This window comes from Anolis carolinensis, chromosome 2 (genome assembly GCF_035594765.1).
Source record: "Anolis carolinensis isolate JA03-04 chromosome 2, rAnoCar3.1.pri, whole genome shotgun sequence".
NCBI classification, from domain to species: Eukaryota; Metazoa; Chordata; class Lepidosauria; order Squamata; family Dactyloidae; genus Anolis; species Anolis carolinensis.
In genome coordinates, this window is record NC_085842.1 from 128,960,831 (window position 1) to 128,978,353 (window position 17,523).

At 40.6% G+C, this 17,523-nt stretch overlaps 1 protein-coding gene across 14 annotated transcripts in view; it reads right to left on the reverse strand.

Annotated features, from left to right (window-relative positions):
• cacna1a (calcium voltage-gated channel subunit alpha1 A) overlaps positions 1–17,523 on the reverse strand; it is a 389,802-nt gene that overhangs the window by 127,970 nt on the left and 244,309 nt on the right. For all 14 annotated transcript variants that reach the window (XR_010003865.1, XM_062973920.1, XM_062973922.1 and 11 more), the window contains exons 14-21: positions 16,292–16,404; positions 14,650–14,762; positions 9,409–9,540; positions 7,263–7,335; positions 5,471–5,588; positions 4,275–4,342; positions 2,180–2,286; positions 430–1,236 (exon numbers count right to left, since the gene is read on the reverse strand). Coding sequence is in view for 13 of the 14 variants with exons in the window: in XM_062973920.1 (XP_062829990.1) it covers positions 430–1,236; positions 2,180–2,286; positions 4,275–4,342; positions 5,471–5,588; positions 7,263–7,335; positions 9,409–9,540; positions 14,650–14,762; positions 16,292–16,404 (1,531 nt within the window). In the remaining variant the exon portion in view is untranslated. The remainder of the gene's footprint in view (positions 1–429; positions 1,237–2,179; positions 2,287–4,274; positions 4,343–5,470; positions 5,589–7,262; positions 7,336–9,408; positions 9,541–14,649; positions 14,763–16,291; positions 16,405–17,523) is intronic.

A 17,523-nucleotide genomic window follows, 5' to 3' on the forward strand; every position in this document is an offset into this window, starting at 1 on the left:
GAGGCACCAGAGGAGCTCTCTGGCAAAGAATTCTAAATATCTACATACCACCTCCCCCACCCCTACAAATTTCAAGAATACACAGGATGCTGTCATAGCAGTTCAAGTGGAATCACAGCATTGTAACTGAATAGTATGAAGGGGTGCATTGATAAAGCAAACTTCCTCCTTTTGGCAACACAGCTGTAAGAAAGTTTTATGAAAAAATGTCAGTTTTACACATTACCCACTCTGACATTTTGTAAATTTTCTTTCAAAGAGCTAGATGCCCTTATTACAAACATTGGTGATCTTCATCACCTATTTATTTTACCAAATCATCAATTTCATTAACTTCTTTTATGCTTAGCAAACTGGAATGAATATGATGAAAAACAATATCTCATTCCTTCAATGAGATTGTCAGTGCCTCCTTTCCATTTTACTCACTTCCGGCGCCGGTGCCGGCGTTCCTTGCCATCAGCATCATAAGTAGACTGTGCAGTATGCCGGTGTCGCCGCCGTCTTTCTCCATCAGGATGCTCCCCCTCCACATCTCCCCGTGTTGGTCTGCTTCCGTCACGGTGCCGAGGCCGGCGCTCTGCTTTGTTACCCTCCTCACCCCCTCCCTCATCTGGGGCCCGTCGATGAGTCCGATGCCGGCGGTGTTCCCGGTCAACATCAGTGGTACGGGGTGACCCACTGCGGCTTTCTTTGCTGCCTCGGTGCCGCCGATGGGGGTCCAGGGCCTTGATACGCTCTGAGTCACAGTCCCCATGGTAACTACGTTCAAGGATGGCATTATGCTCCTTGCTGGGATAGTCAATCTCATGGTACCCACTTTCCTGGTTGAAGTCAATTTCCTTGCTGCTCCGTGGGTGTCGTGGCTCAAAGCTTCCTGAATTAGGGCGTTCGTACATGTGGGGATCTCGTGGATTCTCATGGTAGCGAGGTGGTTTTCGCAGGAATTCTTCAGGCCGTTGTTGTCTAAAGTGTGAATCCAAGGGTGGCTCATTGGGACGTGTCTTGTTGGTATTGTTGTTTCGATTCTCCTGAGGATCTACCACTAGTGGCCGGTCTAAATGGGTTTTCATATCTGGCCGCATTTGTCGGCCATACGTGACTTTCCATCGATCCTCAGGGTCCATTTCATTGTACAGTGCCTCTCGACTTGCCATTAGGTTCTGTTTCCGCATCTCAGTTGTCCGCTGCTCCCAGACTGATTTGCCACCTTTTTGGTTCTTTTGTTGTTCTTTTCTGAAGGCAAAGCAAAAATACTTCCAGCAATACTGTTTAAACCAACACTAACTAGTGTTACATCCTCAATCTTTCTTCAGGAGTAACTTTTTAGTACCACACTGGGTTAACATTTATTTAGTCAAGATATCCCTTTCTCCCTCAGAGGCAGACAGATCATGCCTACATAACATGAACCCAGACATTATGATGTACAAAAGATGCTAGTGAGCCACCTTCCATTTATATGTGGAGCTGAGAAAGCTGAAAAGAACATGAAAACTCAAGGGTAAGGTTTACACCCTGCTCCTAGCATTGTCAGAGGTATTGTACTTGAGCTTAGATGTATGCAGCTATGACCCAACCCAGCTGCTGGTACTGTACCTCTTTCCTCTGTCAAGAGTGCTTCCCCCAGTCAAACAAAAGGCAAGACAAAATAGGAAAGGACAAGCTGCTGGGCTAAACAAATTTTCTAGAGCTTTTTTTTTTTTTAGTCTTTTGCTCTCCTTCAGTAGAGTTCTTCCTTATTTCCTACCATCTTTTCTTCCTAGGACATGTATCAGGGTCCTTCTCCTTGGTTAATAATCACACATACAATTTTCACTGCCACATTTTAACTCTGTCGTGCCTCTTATTAGGAAGGTCAAAATTAGAATTACTCAGTCCATACCTTATGTTCCTGATTCTCCCTATAATGTGTGGCATGGAATCAAAGCTTAAACACATTGCTGAGTATTTTAGTTCCAAAAAGAAATTCCATGTTCAGAAATGGTAGCAGTCAGGCCTAAAACCTGAGTACTTTCACTTCCTTTCCCTGCTCTCATCTTACAAGTCCAAGGTCCGCCCCCCCCCAGGTTTACTGAAGGCCATATATTCAGATCTAGTGCTGTCTAGTTTTGTGCTATTATACAGAGAACAGAGGATTCATCTGTTGATGGGTTGATCAAGACAGTATTCTACTTACACTGCAATTGACATGTTGGCTGCTGACAGAGGGCTCACTTCTGCTACCTCCTTTGCCTTCTGAAGGGCAAGTTTTTGGTTGGCTGCTTCCTCCTCCTCTTGTTCATCCTGCAAATTCCAAACATTAGAGAAGGGCTACCAGTCCTCTGACCCCCTTCTATGGAACTGTGGTGTCTATTCCTCAATATCACAAAATAATCTGTCCCTCAGGAGAAAAGGCTGATAGGATTAGGATGTATAATGGGTTCTTTCGCAGCTATCCTGTGATTCCTTCTCTAGTATGGGAATGAATTTCTTCACTTGCAATAGAAAGGCAGGTGCAGTGTAAAACCAAAACAAACAGTCAATGAATAAGAGAACAACAAAATCTCTTTCCAGCTATATGAACAAGAAAGTTAGCAGGCATTCACAGAACAGCTTCTCTCCAACAACTATATGCTAAACTAAAAGGAATATGGAAAGTTACCTACAGGAACAATTGGGATTTAATACTGTAATTACTGATTTGGATTATGTCAGGATTTGTAAAATCCACTGGCTACTTACAGGCTAGCCAAGGTGCCAATTCAGTAAAGCTGAAATTGACGCCATGTAAATGTCTCTCTCTGGAATCACATGCAGTCCCTAAGGAAGTTTTTGTTCACATGTTCCTGCTAGGCAATGGTTTTTTTCTGGAAGTCACTAGAACAGGTGATTCACCTTTAAAATGTGTTTCAGCCCTCAACCCACCACATTGTTTAACTTTTCGTTAAGGTTTTTGTAAAACCAGAAAATGACTTCTAGAAAGTTTTGATGCTTTCTAGCCTTGTGCACGGATTCGGTTTGGTCGGTTCCTTTTGGCCAATCTGGCTTGTTTGGCTGGCTGTAACAAAAAGGGCTCAGTCACCATGTCTTTTTCAGCCAAAACGGGCCGCGAGGCAGCCGGTCACTGCTCCTCCTCTCCTTTTCAGCATCACACAGCGTGTGAAGAGGCTGCTGCATGCTCGTCTGGAGTTTCCCTGTGAGCCCTGCCTGTTGGGCCAATCAGAATAGAAGAACACACTGATGTGTCTTACGCCTCCATTGCTCTAAGTTGCATCCCGACTCTAGAGAGGTGCTTCAGTCCAACTGTCTTGCCGCTTGCTCTCAGCTTTATTTTTTGGCTTGGCTTGGCCTCTCTCTAGCATTGAATCTTTTGGATTTTCCTTTATTTTCTTTTATTTCCTTGATTCTTTTTATTTAGTGGGACTGGGAGTTGGGAAAGTGCAAACACGAAATGCAAAAGCTATGGAAGAAGTTGCTTACTTTTTTTTTTTATTAGTAAGTAAGAAAGTGATAGTGAGGCACTGGGCTGTGTGATGTGAAAGTGCATCTTTGACATTTGGCAGGAAGGAATGGTGCCCTGCTGCTGTTCCTGGAAAAGGTACAGGGTGGGCTGTAACTTTTCCTAAAAATTCCTAAAAATAAATTCCTAAAAAAGAAATTCCTAAAAATCAGGGGATGACTCAAACGTTATGAAACTTAGTGGGCTAACTGTGGTAGATATGTCCTCCAAGTATGGTCATGATCATCCTGATAGCCCTAAAAATGATGGGAAGGGGAGCCCGGGGAGCCTCCCTCATTGCTGCCAATGGGCCAAATTTAGCCGCATTTTTCGGCTGTGGACTGAAAACGGTTATTTGGCTACCCACCCAGTTTTAGGAGGCACGTGGAAACAGATCTGGGGGTTCTCCCAAAATTCAGCCAGCAAAAACAGATCGAGGTTGAGCTGAAATGCACAAGCCTAATGCTTTCTCCTGTTTGGGGGAATTTTGAGATGCCCATGAAACTCTCAAAGCATTTGGGGAGCAAAAGCGACCCCCAGATTTACCAAAGCTGTCCCCTTCTAGAAAACAATATATACATGAAACTTTATCCTGAAACCGAAATATGACCTACCTCATGCTAATATCATTCAACATAACACTGCCACCTGCTGATCTGGGAAACCATTTACTAATGATCTCATTCGACAGATAAAGTAAGCAATCTTTTCTCTTCCCACTGAATAAATCACATTCAATAAGCAAAGTATTCCCCAGTCCCTTGCATCACACAATTAGAAAAGCAGTTCCCACCTTGGTGAGCTCCTGTGCATTGGCCAGATTATCCACAGCGATAGCCAAGAACACATTAAGCAAAGTGTCTGAGTTTTGAGTGTCAAGGCAAAGCCAAAAACAGCTAAATTTCGCTGTCAGAATATATTTCTCTTCATGGACTACTACATCCTCATCTCCACAAAGCATTTTCCTTCCAAGAATGAAGATGATGTAACTTACCAAGCTCAGTACAGAAAGACTACATGTACTCATCCGCATCTAATGCCCACTTCAATTTGTTGATGCGTGAAATTGCTGTAAGTTGAGTTCAACTTATGGTGATCCTATCAATGAGAAGACTTCCAAGTAACCCTATTTATTAACAACCCTAATCAGGTTTTCCAAACCTAGGGCTGTGGCTTTCCTGATTGAATCTATCTACTTGCAATGTGGTCTTCCTCTTCGCCTACTGCCTTCTACATTACCAAGCATTTATTGTATTTTCAAGTGAGTTTAGTCTTCTCATGATAGGTACAAAGTGTGATAGTCTCAGTTTAGTTAACCTGGTTTATCCATTTATTTGTCATTTTGATAGTCCATGATTTCTAGCAATGGTCTAATCATCAAAAACTCCATTAAAAGAAATGATTATGGTTTCAAGATTTCTCTTTCTCTTTAAAAACCTAAATATGCATTCCCTCACTGGTTGAACTAAAGCAGTGATTCTCAAACTTATTTGGCCTACCGCCCCCTTTCCAGAAAAAATATTACTCAGCGCCCCTGGAAATTAATTTTTAAATTTTTAAAATAGCAATTAAACAGAAAGATATATGTATTAATGCATATGGCAAATGCACCTGTGGCCATCACTGCTCCCCTGGATCACTTCAGTGCCCATCAGGGGGCGGTAGCGCCCACTTTGGGAATCACTGAATTAAATTGTGACATGCCTTAACCATGCAGCATAAGATGGGATAACCATCAAGGAATCCTGGATCCCAGGCATCTCCAGGTGTAGTAACAACAGATTGCTTGCCTGTACTTAACTGTGGTTGTTTCAGTGAACTCTGTGAATTCACATATATTGGAATTTTTTATGCCTGCAGAACATGTTCAGAACTTTTGGGATATGAGTAATGGGTTTTGAGATGAGCCCACTCTCTTTGCTGTACATGCCTGTAATGATTTACTTAAATTTCTCTCAGTTATTCAATATCCAAGCACAGAAAGGATACAGTTACCAAACAAGGTCAATACAATGAAATAGATTGAGAACATCATTCCTTTATCGACACCGCCCTGAGATTGGATACCATCATACATTACTTCATTCCAGTCTTCACCAGTCAAGATCTGAAAGACAACATATTATTTGGAATACCAGATAATAAAACTGTAGGTAGCTCAGTTTCTGTGTCAATATAATGAGAGTTTCATACTGAATCAAAAGGTAAATGCCATGTTATCCTTAATCAGCAGGATTAGAATTAAAATGTAAAATGCACTAGTAATTTACTGGAATATGCCACTATAGTATGGGCTCCTTCTAGTGGCATAAAAGTAGATTTCTGCTTTTGCATTGGGATTATTCCTGCCTTTCCTCCCCTGAACCTGCTGTCAGATCTTCAAGCGTGGCCCTTCTCTCAGTCCTTGCACCTTCACTGGCACCGTTGGTTGACATGTGAGATAGCGCCTTCTTGGTGGCTTATGGCTTGCTGTCCTTTCATTAGCAGGCAAAACATTTTTACTCAGGCTTTTAAAACAGAACATTTTCAATAATGGGTTTAAGGTACCTTTTTATTTTAAATTGAATTGTTTTAAATAGCTTTTCATTTTTAAATGTGGGTACTTTTGGCATGTTTGAGTTGCTTTGTTCTTTTTAAAATTGTAAACTGCTTTGAATCCTGATTTTGGGGGAAAGTTTAAAGTTTAAAACAAGGTTCTTCATATGGTAAACTTGTGTACTATTCCTTGTTATACTGCATTATTATTCAGTATTGTTAATTAACTGCTTTTATCTGAATAATCATGTATACCTATATGGAAAACAAAACAAATTGGAGTGGCAACACATGCTTTTCTGTCAAAAAAACAAACAAACAAACATAAAGAATGGGTAGCCCACTACTAAGGGACTGCTTTATCTTTGCTGTAGGATGGGCATAATGTGGCCCTGAGATTTTTTTTTAAGCTCCAGATACCTCCAGAATTCTCTGTTTCTCCCTTTTATGGCCCCAAAAAGAATGAATAGCTGCATCTGGAAGCTTCCATGTGCAACAGTCAACCCTTCAAAAAAAAATTTCATGAAATATTTATCCCCTGCCCTTTTATGATGAGATCTCATAACAGCAAACTGATAAAACGGTACAATGGAAACAACTCCGAATCAAACGCAATAAATAATGTAAACAAGATAAAGAGATATTGAATTCTCAAATCAGTCAAAACAGTTTAAAATGGCTAAATATTTTTAAATGTACATGCGTAAAAGGAAATAGACACCAAAGGCTTTATTTCAAAGTCATGTCTTTTTAAGTTTGCAAGGACTTCCTGTACTGTTTAATATTCTTTTAAACATTTCTGAGAAACAGAACCAGATTCCATCCACTTCGGGTTTTTTGTTTTGTTTCCATTAGTCTGCGTGGCCCCCAGAAGATCACAGAACATAAAAGCGTCCTAGACTTACAGCAGTTGCCTATACCTATTCCTCAGTGTGCAACCACAAGATGAAACACACCAATTGAGGCACAGTAAGACAACTTTCCCACCAGCTGCCACTGGGGAAAAAATGTTAAAATGAAGCATTTACCCCCAAACCAAACTTCAATATTTTTGGACAATATCTCCTTTCTTCTTTCTTGTAACTAAATGTCTGTCCAACGTAAACTGGGTAGAAAATGGTGTAAGTTAGGAGTTAAAGAGATAGGCATCTGAATTTCTTGGACATACCAACATATCATTCTAACTCATGTAGCCATCAATGGATAAACAGGGTAGGAAATGATTTCCTCCCATTGCCCTTCATACCTGAAATACTGTCATTATTGCTGCTGGGAAAGTGTCAAAATTGGTTGGAGGGGTTCCTTCATCAAAATTAAACCTGTATAAGAGAAACACCAGTCACACAAAACCAGAAATGTTATTCACAGATCCAAAACTATTTCTACAGTAGAGTCTCGGTTATCCAACCTCCTCTTATCTGACACCCTGTATTATCCGATGCGTCAGCCACATCTTGCTTCTCCTGGCAGGTGCCCGGCGCTTGGAGAAGCCAACTGCATGTTGCTGAGAAACAGCTGTTTTTCTAGACAGCAATGAGCAGCAGGCCTCCCCAAGTCGGGTGCTTGCTGGGAGGGATGAGACTTTTCCCTGGCGCAGACTTTTCCCTCCCGGGAAGCACCCGGTGCTTGGAGAGGCCCGCTGCGCATTGCTGCCTAGAAAAACAGCTGTTTCTCAGCAACGTGCAGCTTTTCCTTAATCCCTCATTATCCAACATTTTTGCTTATTCAACATTCTGCCGGCCCGTTTATGTTGGATAAGCAAGATTCTACTGTACTTCATTTCTATTCTTCTGCTCCAAGACAATCCAGTCACATCTTCTTCTGTGAGAACCACTATAGGTTTCAGAGACCTTCAGGTGATTGTGTGGATATGTGGTGTGTATAGGGCACTAACCTTATAATTACAAAGAATAATGTTGTATCCTCAGGCAGCTATCTTGGGTGTCATGAAATGGGAAATATATACACTGTTCCCTCACTTATCCCAGGGGTTACATTCCAGGACAACCCGCGATAAGTGGAAATACGCAAAGTAGGGATGCTATTTTAATTTTAATATTTATAGATTATTTTATTTACCCCATTGCTGCTGCTTCTCTTCCTCAGGGCTGCCCCCTTGCTTCGGCCCTGCCATGTGGTTCTGGCTGCTTCTGCCAGGGAAGAAGGAACGCCGCTCAGCTCGGTGAGTGAGCGAGGGAGGGCAGCAGCGGCAGCAGAAGAGCCTGGAAGAGGCAGCCAGACTCCTCTTCTGTCGGGAAACGTAGAGGACTGGGAAGAGGGGGCAGAGTCCTCCACGAGTCCCACCCCCTCTTCTGAGTTCTCCACATTTCCTGGCATGGCTGGTTGGAGCAGCGGCAGAAGAGGAGTCTGGCCGCTTCTTCCAGGCTCTTCTGCCGCCACTGCCGCCCGCCCTCCCTCGCTCACTCACCGAGCGGAGCAATGTTCCTTCTTCCCTGGCAGAGGCAGCCAGAGCCACATGGCAGGGCTGAAGCAAGGGGGCAGCCCTGAGGAGGAAAAGCAGCAGCAATAGGGTAAATAAGTATCTTTCCCCGCAAAACAGCGAGTCCGCAATAAGCGAACTGCAAAGTAGTGGGGGAACACTGTATATGTACACACACTGCTAGGGAAGGAGAAAGCCACTTGAGGGACAGTCTGTTTCAGCTGATAAAATAACTTGACCTGCTTTGTATGCTATGGATTTTGATTGCTGGGGAGGCACAACTCAGGCACAGAATGTCTTGGAATGGCTGTGTGTCTGTGTATTTGCAAAGAGGAAGGTGCAAAGAAATTACAGTAGAAACCTGGCAGATGTGTATAGAGATTAGTTTATAGCATATAGGGTCATACAATTTAGAGCTGTATGTAGCTAGTACAAAGTTATCCTGGCAATTGAATCAGCAACTAAAATATGTATTGCTTTTAGAGGGTCTAAAAATATAGTGAGCAAGTAAATTCTTGGCTGTCCATGTGGTTTTCCTTATCTAAAACAGCCCATGGAGAATTAGTCTGGGAAGTGACCATAAAATGTGTGTTTGTTTCAGTGTGATAATTCTGTATTCCTCCAAACAGGAGCATCCATCTACCTTAGACATGGCTGTTTTCAAGACATGACATGACGATACTGAAGATTCAGACATCATGATCACAGTTTAATATACTATTCTTCCTCAGATTAAGAACAAGTGTTCTATTATCACATCAGCTCCCAAGACGGACATTCTAGAGGACAGAGGAAGGGGCTGTGTTGGGGGATGGCATCAGGTTTCTCCCTGACCAGCTACATCATGCCGTAACATATAATTCCTATGACATCCAAATACAGCGTAGGTATCTCCACTAAGAATATAACAATGCAAATCACAATCCCTTATCCCTTTGTTCCCTTTACTCACTGGCCCCCAAAGAGTTGCATTCCCAAAAGGGCAAAGACGACTATGAAGAGGAAGAGGAGAAAAAGGAGGCTGATGATGGACTTCATGGAATTCAGCAGAGATACGACTAGGTTTCGTAGGGAAGCCCAGTACCTGTCAAGATAATCCACTTATTAGCTATGCCAAGAAAGCGTCCAAGCAGCAATCACTGGAGAGGAAATACAGCCTGATGAATATTGTTAGGATGCAATACTATAATTTAGATAATTTCCTCTTTTACAAACACTTGAAATACACAATATTGATTACAAAGTAACATTTCCTTGCACATTCTTGGCACTGTTGATGTGAGTGACTAAAGAATACCTTTTTTCATTTCCTTGCCGGTTGTGGTATAAAAAAAAATTAAACTCTGGACTACCATGTGGATTTACAATTCTAGCCCTTTCTGTGTTGCTCAGAGGAATTTAGGTGCTCTCTCATTTCCATTATATCCTCATGAAAATCCTGTGAGTCAGGTTGGCTTGAAAGAGAAAGATTGGTTCAAAGTCACTGAGTCAACTACATGGATTGGGTGGAAGGGAAGACAGTTTTCAATAACAGAAACTGGATTCCTCCCAGGTTTATTTATTTCTTTATTTCCAATATTTATATCCCACCCTTCTCACCCGAAGGGACTCAGGGTGGCTTACAACACTGGCACAATTAGATGCCTATACAAAAACAATCAAAAATACATAAAATCAGTTAAAACTATTAAATATAGTATAAACTTACAGTATATAAGTTTAAAAAATACATATGCTCAGATCCGTTCATCCGAAAACCTCATGCTTTATCCATAAGTCAGTGCTTTAATTATGACTCCACTGAAATATTTTATCTCTCTGTTCTACTGCAAAGCACGCAAATTCAACATTACTTGCCCAAACCTTTCCATTCAGTAAGGCCTAACCTAACCTATGCTGACATCCTGGCTTTGCCCATGCCTATGGCAAAAAGATGTTTCTGCTGCATAAAACCCAGAAACTAAACATTAACTCACTATTTCTGACTACAATATAGCAATCACAGGCAGTATATTTAGCTGGTGTAATTTGATGTAACTTGGTGTAATCATTCAAATTGAACTTTTTACTAGTACAACTAGTACAGCTCCAAACAAATTCAAGGATTCCCAGAATGCAGCCAGTTCTATTAACAAAAATGTAATTCAACATTCCAATATGAGGAGCCTATTAATGACATTGATTCTATCCCAGAAGTAAGTTGTAGGGAAAAGTTATATTATCAGTTTAGAATTATTTAAAAATATTAAATGTAAACAACAAAAGTTCTACATCTTTATTACACAGGGTGATCAAACCTCTGGCCAATAGACTTTTCCAGAAATACTTGGAATAAGATGAGGAGGTGGGGAGGGGGGGCATTCAAACCTCACATTTCAGATAGTTGCACCTTTATTTTAATCTCCTCAAATTTGTAATAAGGCCTATTGGTTCTTCAACATTTTCTCCTATTTGAGTTGGACAGATGACAGATAGATGAATAGATCTATAATTAGGGTAAAGGTAAAGGTTTCCCCCTGATGTTGAGTCTAGCCGTGTCTGACTCTGAGGGTTGGTGCTCATCTTCATTTGTAAGCCAAAGAGCCGGCATTGTCCGTAGACACCTCCTAGGTCATGTGGTCGGGATGACTACATGGAGTGCTGTTACCTTCCTGATGGAGTGTTACCCATTGATCTACTCACATTTGCATGTTTTCAAACTGCTAGGTTGGCAGAAGCTGGGGCTAACAGTGGGAGCTCACCCAGCTTCCTGGATTTGAACTGCCAACCTTTCAGTCAGCAAGTTCAGAAGCTCAGGCTCCTGATCTATCATTATTGTATCAATAAAGCAAATAATATGCCAACAAAGGATAATCTTGCCTTGAGTCTCTCTTGATTTCAAACAGTTTTGAAGTGTAACCTTTTGAAAGGGTAACATTTATAGTAAAGAATAATTATTACAATAGTCTACTCAAGAAACTGGTTGAAGAGAAGCATCAGATTACATATTTCTATTCTAGGTGGTCAAATGCCTTTTAAAAACCTAGAGGAAGACAAACTGAAAAAATGTTTATGTTATTAACTTATTTGGGCAACTCTTTCTTACATTAAAACTTTAAGATGGAACATTTAGTGATATTGAAGAAAGGCTGCTTCACTAGTGGGTGAACATTGGGGTCCTCCATATCTGTGGGCTCTGGATCCATGAATTCAACCAACAATACATTTAGAATAATAATTTTTAAAAAATCAAATGTTCAATTGTAAAATAAGGGTTTTTGTTAAAAAAATCAATAAAAAGCAGTGCTAGACATTTCAGCTCTCCCCCGTCTCATCTGGTAGCCTTGTGAGAGAGCTATGGTGCAACCCATTCTGAAGCACTCCCCTATATCGTGGTTGGAGAAGCCACTGAAACAGGGCAGGAGACAGAGAAAGGGGGTGGGAGGGAATCGATTATTGAGGTGGGGAGTCTGGGACAGTTGGCTCCAGGGTGCACATGGGTGGTGTGGAAACGATCAGATGGTGCTCAAGCTTTATATAAAGTCCCTTTATATAAGAGTACCTGCATTCTAGTAACCACAGGGTGTACCCTAGAACCAATCCCCACAGATACGGAAGGTCTGCTCTATATGCCCAATTTCATTGGTATCTTTCATAAGCAGCTCCAACTAATCACTCTTCTTAGGATGCTGGAAGCCTGGATTGTTTGGAGCAACAGGCCAAAAACAGGCCAGTTTGTTCTCTCAATAACTTTTCTTCAATATATATTTTAATTCACATTTTTTGAAAAGGTCTTAGCTCTATTTGAATTGCTTTAGGCATCTTTGCTTTAGGAAAATCAGGCACCACTTAGCATAGGAAAAGATTATAATCATGCCATATAAATATTAAATTATTAAAATAACATAAATGTAAGCACTTATTAGAATTATATATACATGAAAACCAATCTGATTTGAAGCAAAAAATATCCTTAAAATCATGAAAGATTACAAAGTCCATATATACTTACAACTCACTTAGTTTATTACATACCAGATCTTATTTATAAAAAAGGAAAAGCCGTTCTAGCCCTATGTTTTTAGGGAAAAGGAATGAAATCATTGTGGAAAGAGAGGCAAAATAATAAGCTAATAAATGAAGCTGCTAGTGGTACTGAGCCTAGATTGGGTTGCAGTGGTAGGGCAGGTTAGGGGAATGGATTGTCACTTCTTCTTGAATTGCACTGGTTGTGCATGCTGCTTGGAAACTGAGGAGGCAAAAGACACCAAGTCTCAATCAGGCCACATGTTTGTGTCATTGAGGGAGTGCATTGTCAGTTTTTTTGTATGCACTGTCAGTTCTTCCTACAAAGCAAACTGAGGGGACTGTCAGTTCTTACAAACCAAGTGGAGTGGGGAAAGGCACCAAGGTCAGATCAAGACAGTGTGTGTGTTGTGGTGTGTGTGATATGAGGGAGCAGATTGTGCTCTTCAGTCTGGGGGGTCATAGTTGAAGGAATCTATTGTCAATTCTTGAGGACTGTCAGATTTCTTGTGCGTATTGCTAACAAGGGAAGCTGAGGGAAACAAATCAGGCTGCCAGAAAGTATGGGTCAAGGGAGTGGATTGTCAGTTCTGTTTTCCTAGGGAGGCTTGACCCTTCATGGCCCAATCAGAGCTTGGTACCTTTTTTACTTTCTTAGCTTGCTTTAGAAGCAGCATCTGCATGTGTGCAAAGTGAGCTTTCAAAGGCAGGAAGAACTGACGGTCCGCCCCCTCAACCATTCCCCTTCCCCACTGCTGAATCTGGGGTTGGTGCCATTTCCTCCCTCACTTTGCTTTGTAATCAGTGTGCATATGAGCGAGCAATCCAAAATCATTTTAAATAGAGACTTATGATCCTCAGCTCACATTGCCAACCTCTCTTGATTTTTTTTTCCTCATGAGGCTTCCAAAGAGACTGGGAATGCAAGGTGAAACTTATTGATGTCTATTGAAAATGGAGTAGGGAGCAGGGGAAATGGCAGTAAATAAACAAATCAGTGGAAATACGTAGGGCCAACAATATAATATGTTTTTTATCTGACAATTTGGAAACTACATACAAAGGCAATGAGGTACTGATCTTTACTTCTGTAGAATCTATAGCCAGATGACGCTTTCAAAGCATTATCATGTTCGTAAATAAATGTACACTCCAAAATGCCAATGATAGTTAATGTTTGCTCCTGTTGACTGACATTCTTCCTATCCCTTTTTTAGACAGGAAGAATGTTTTATATTTTATTTGTGTTCCGCTTCCATTCCTATCTCAGCTAAAGAGATGCAACAAAATTCTGTCCCCCAGGATACAGAAGAACTGGCAATGTTTGTACAAAAGTCACATACAGCAGATCTCACTAAATATATGCAAAGATACGCTCCATTAAACTTTCTTAACTTAGGCATTCCAAATTATTCTTTTTTTTTAACAGTATGAAGATATATTTATAGGACAAATTCCACACATTACTATTCAACTGTGTTTAAGTACATATAGTGGACCCTCAATATTTGCGGGGAATTGCTTCCAGGATCTCCAGTAGTCACCAAAAATTTGACTGTGCAAGTCCCTTATATAAAGGGATGTGAACAGAGATCCAGCACCACTAAATTCTTTTTACTTTCTCACCTTATGCACACTATTAAGGTAGTTGTCATGGCCATGTACATGAGTCCCGGCTATCTCACCTCATCCTGACAACCAGTCTTCCTTCTTTGCACTCTTTCCCTTTTCATAAAAACTTTTCCATATGCACCCCTGCACCCCACAAAGGCAGTTGCCACCATGCACGCAAGTCCCATCTTTCCTCCCATACCTCGACAATTAGCCTGACGCCCTGTCATTTGCTCCCATACTGCAATTCAGCGGCTTCTTTGCCTTCAGCAGAAGAGCACTTTAGAGCAACTTCCACCAAGTCCTCATGAGATGCTACTGATTGAGGCAGCGGAGAAATTAGACATACTGGACTGCTTTTTTGGAATATTTTGGAATATTGTATTTTTAGATTTTTTAAATATTTGCATTGTTAAATGTTTTACTATTGCAGTTAGTTGAATCCATGGATGCAGAACCTGCAGATAAAAAGGGCCCTTTATACACATACTCATTTAGGTAACATACATATAAATATGCCCACATTCAGGGACTAACATGTTTGTATTGTTGAGGTGCTGACCATAAAAACACTTACTTTGTGACTTTGAAAATGCGCAGTAACCTGAGAGCTCGTAAGACGCTGATCCCGAAGGAGGTGCCAGGCTTTACCACAGCCCAAATCACCTCAAAGATGCTCCCAATGATAACCTGCCCAAAATGAAGGCAAGGCACTAAGTTACGTAGGCCACACTCTAAAGACATTTTCCAGCAGTCATAGACATAGCTTACTTATCTAATTAGATATTCACAAAGTATACACATACTAAGGGAGACTGGAGCTCATTAATGAAGCATATGCTTCATGTGTGAATAGTTCTAGATTTGACCATGGCATCCCCAGATAAAAGAATGAAGTAGAATGTCATGTGAAACACTTCTGCCTGAAACTGGGCAGATACATAGCCTGTTAGGAAAGGCCCTCCTGGGACAGATGGTCAAATAATATGATCTGTTATAAGCAGCTTCTTGATTAACACTGAAAATAAAGATAGCATAGAACTATGACATTCTAAAAAACAGTATGTTCCAAAGAAACCAAAAGCATTTAACTACCCTTGTTCAACTCATGCCACAAATTAAAATATTTTTGCAGCTATGTTTAACACTGCACTGGAGTTGGATGCACTGGGTTTAGAATAACCAAACTTAAATATTCAAAGCATAAACAAGTTACATAAAATAGTCTGTTTAATACATTTTGTTTTGACTTGTTTCTTGATCATCTAACGCCTTGGCTAGTTGAGTGAAAACTGTAATGAAGGTGTTAAAAACCCCTCTCCAAATTCAAGAAGAAACTCCAGCTTCACTTGAGAGAGGTAGCTGTGGTAGTTTCAGTATAAAAAAGATGTAAGGGAACCTAAAAGCACTTTTGAAATTAACTGGAAAAATATTTTTTTAGCCTAAACTTGCATGAATTATGATCTATTTCATCAGGTGCAATTTAGTTTTGTACCTCATCTTACATCTGAATGAAGTGGACTTTATCCTGTATATGAAAATGTGAACTATAGTCCATGGAAGTTTATGCTAGAAACATTTTCTCAATTAATCTCAAAAGTGTTAAGGCATTTTTCCAGTTTCAGCATCAGAACATGTTTGGTATGTTGTTGTCTGCCTTCAAGTCATTTCTGACTTATGGTGATCCTAAGATCACTATCACATGGTCTTCTTGGTAGGAATTATTTTGAAGGGGGTTTCTACTGACTTCCTCTGAGGCTGAGAGAGTTACTCAGTGGGTTTCCACTGCTGAGTGGAGATTTGATCCTGGTCGTTAGAGTCATAGCCCAACACACAAACTACCAAGCTTGGCTTCAATGTATGCCTGCACCATAATTGCACAATATATATTGAAGGAGCTGATGTTACCTGAATCAAATATTCTAAGTTCAAATAGCAGGCAAATAGAACCAAATCAGGAGCATTCGTAATTTTTTCAATGCCAAAATATTATTTATTTGGTCCTAGTAGCAAGGTACATTTAGTTATTCCAGGTGAACAACATTTCTGTTCAAAGAGTAAAGGCTGGAACATGCTAAGCAAAGATGCTCATTGGGGAGTTGACACGTTTTCATGCTAGCAAGCCTTTGTTGTAGAGAGGCACTTGGAATATGTACCTGAGCACTACTGGGTCAGGCAACAACAGAAGCCCTGTGGAATATATTGTTAAAAAAACTCACAGCACAGTCGAAGCAGTTGAAGGATGAGTGAAAGTAAGGCCGCGTTCCGAGCCCATACATTTTTATAAACATTTCGGACATAAAGAGCCCTAAGAAAATGAATTCTGCATAGTCTGAAAAAAATAGAGAAACAGAGATAGGGAAACAGTGTGAGGATATTTTTCATTCAGCAAAGCTCTCACATGCTTTGTTTTCCTTGCCACAAAATTACTCTCATGTGACCTGTTAGAATGTTTAGCCTTGTTAGGGATTTTCTCTCTAAAATAAGTTAAAAAAAAAAAAAAACCATCTTCGTGGACTTGAGAAGGTGCTAATTTCTACCAGAAGCAAGAAATGAACATTTGGTGAACAGATTGTTAAGAACCTTTTAAACTACTCATAAATGCTTCTATAAAGGAAAAGACTTCCATTTGGTGTTGTTCCAGTTTATCCCAGATAAAGAACACAGGAATTAATCTATCAACGAAAGTTCCACAAAAGCAATCCAATAGCAACATTCCTGCCACAACTGCAATAACACAATTCAGGAATCATTTTTTCTCTGTGGCTTGTTTCTCACGAAGAATGGAGTGTTTTTGTGAGCCGTCCCGAGTCCCTCCGGGGAGATGATTGCGTGGTATAAATAAAAGTTTATTATAGAAGCAGTTTTAAGGCAAGACTGTTTAATCACCTTCTGTTAAGCCTAACAAAGAGGATGTATCATTAGTGTAGAGTCCTGCATATCTATATGCAAAAAAGCAAGATCAGCAACTGGAGTTGGTGAAGCAGTGATATTCATTAGCCATGTATAGTACCAGCTCTGCATAATGTTACAGGTCCTCAGGAGGAGAAAGTGTAGTGGAGTCAGTGACCTCAACATTAGGTGAAGAGGCTAATGGAGACGGCTAGGAAGGAGAGGAGGATGCGGAGTCATAAACTTCATCAGAGGACTCTGCCCAACATGTAGTATTAGTTGGCACAGGCTGGACCGGAAGAGATGGAATGAGAAAAGAATATTGAATGGATACACACATAAAGGCAGGGGAAGCAACAGTCTGAGGAACCATATTGGTAATACATGAGGAAGTGGTGCTAGGTATACAGTGGCAGTAGTCAGACTAGTGCTGTGAACAGAAGTAACACGGACTTCTACTCTGTTGAGTAGCAGTAGGTTTCAGAGCTAGTACCAGAGATTTAACCAATAACATAGCTGTAACACATGGAGGTGGAGATGATGGAAATATATGATGTGG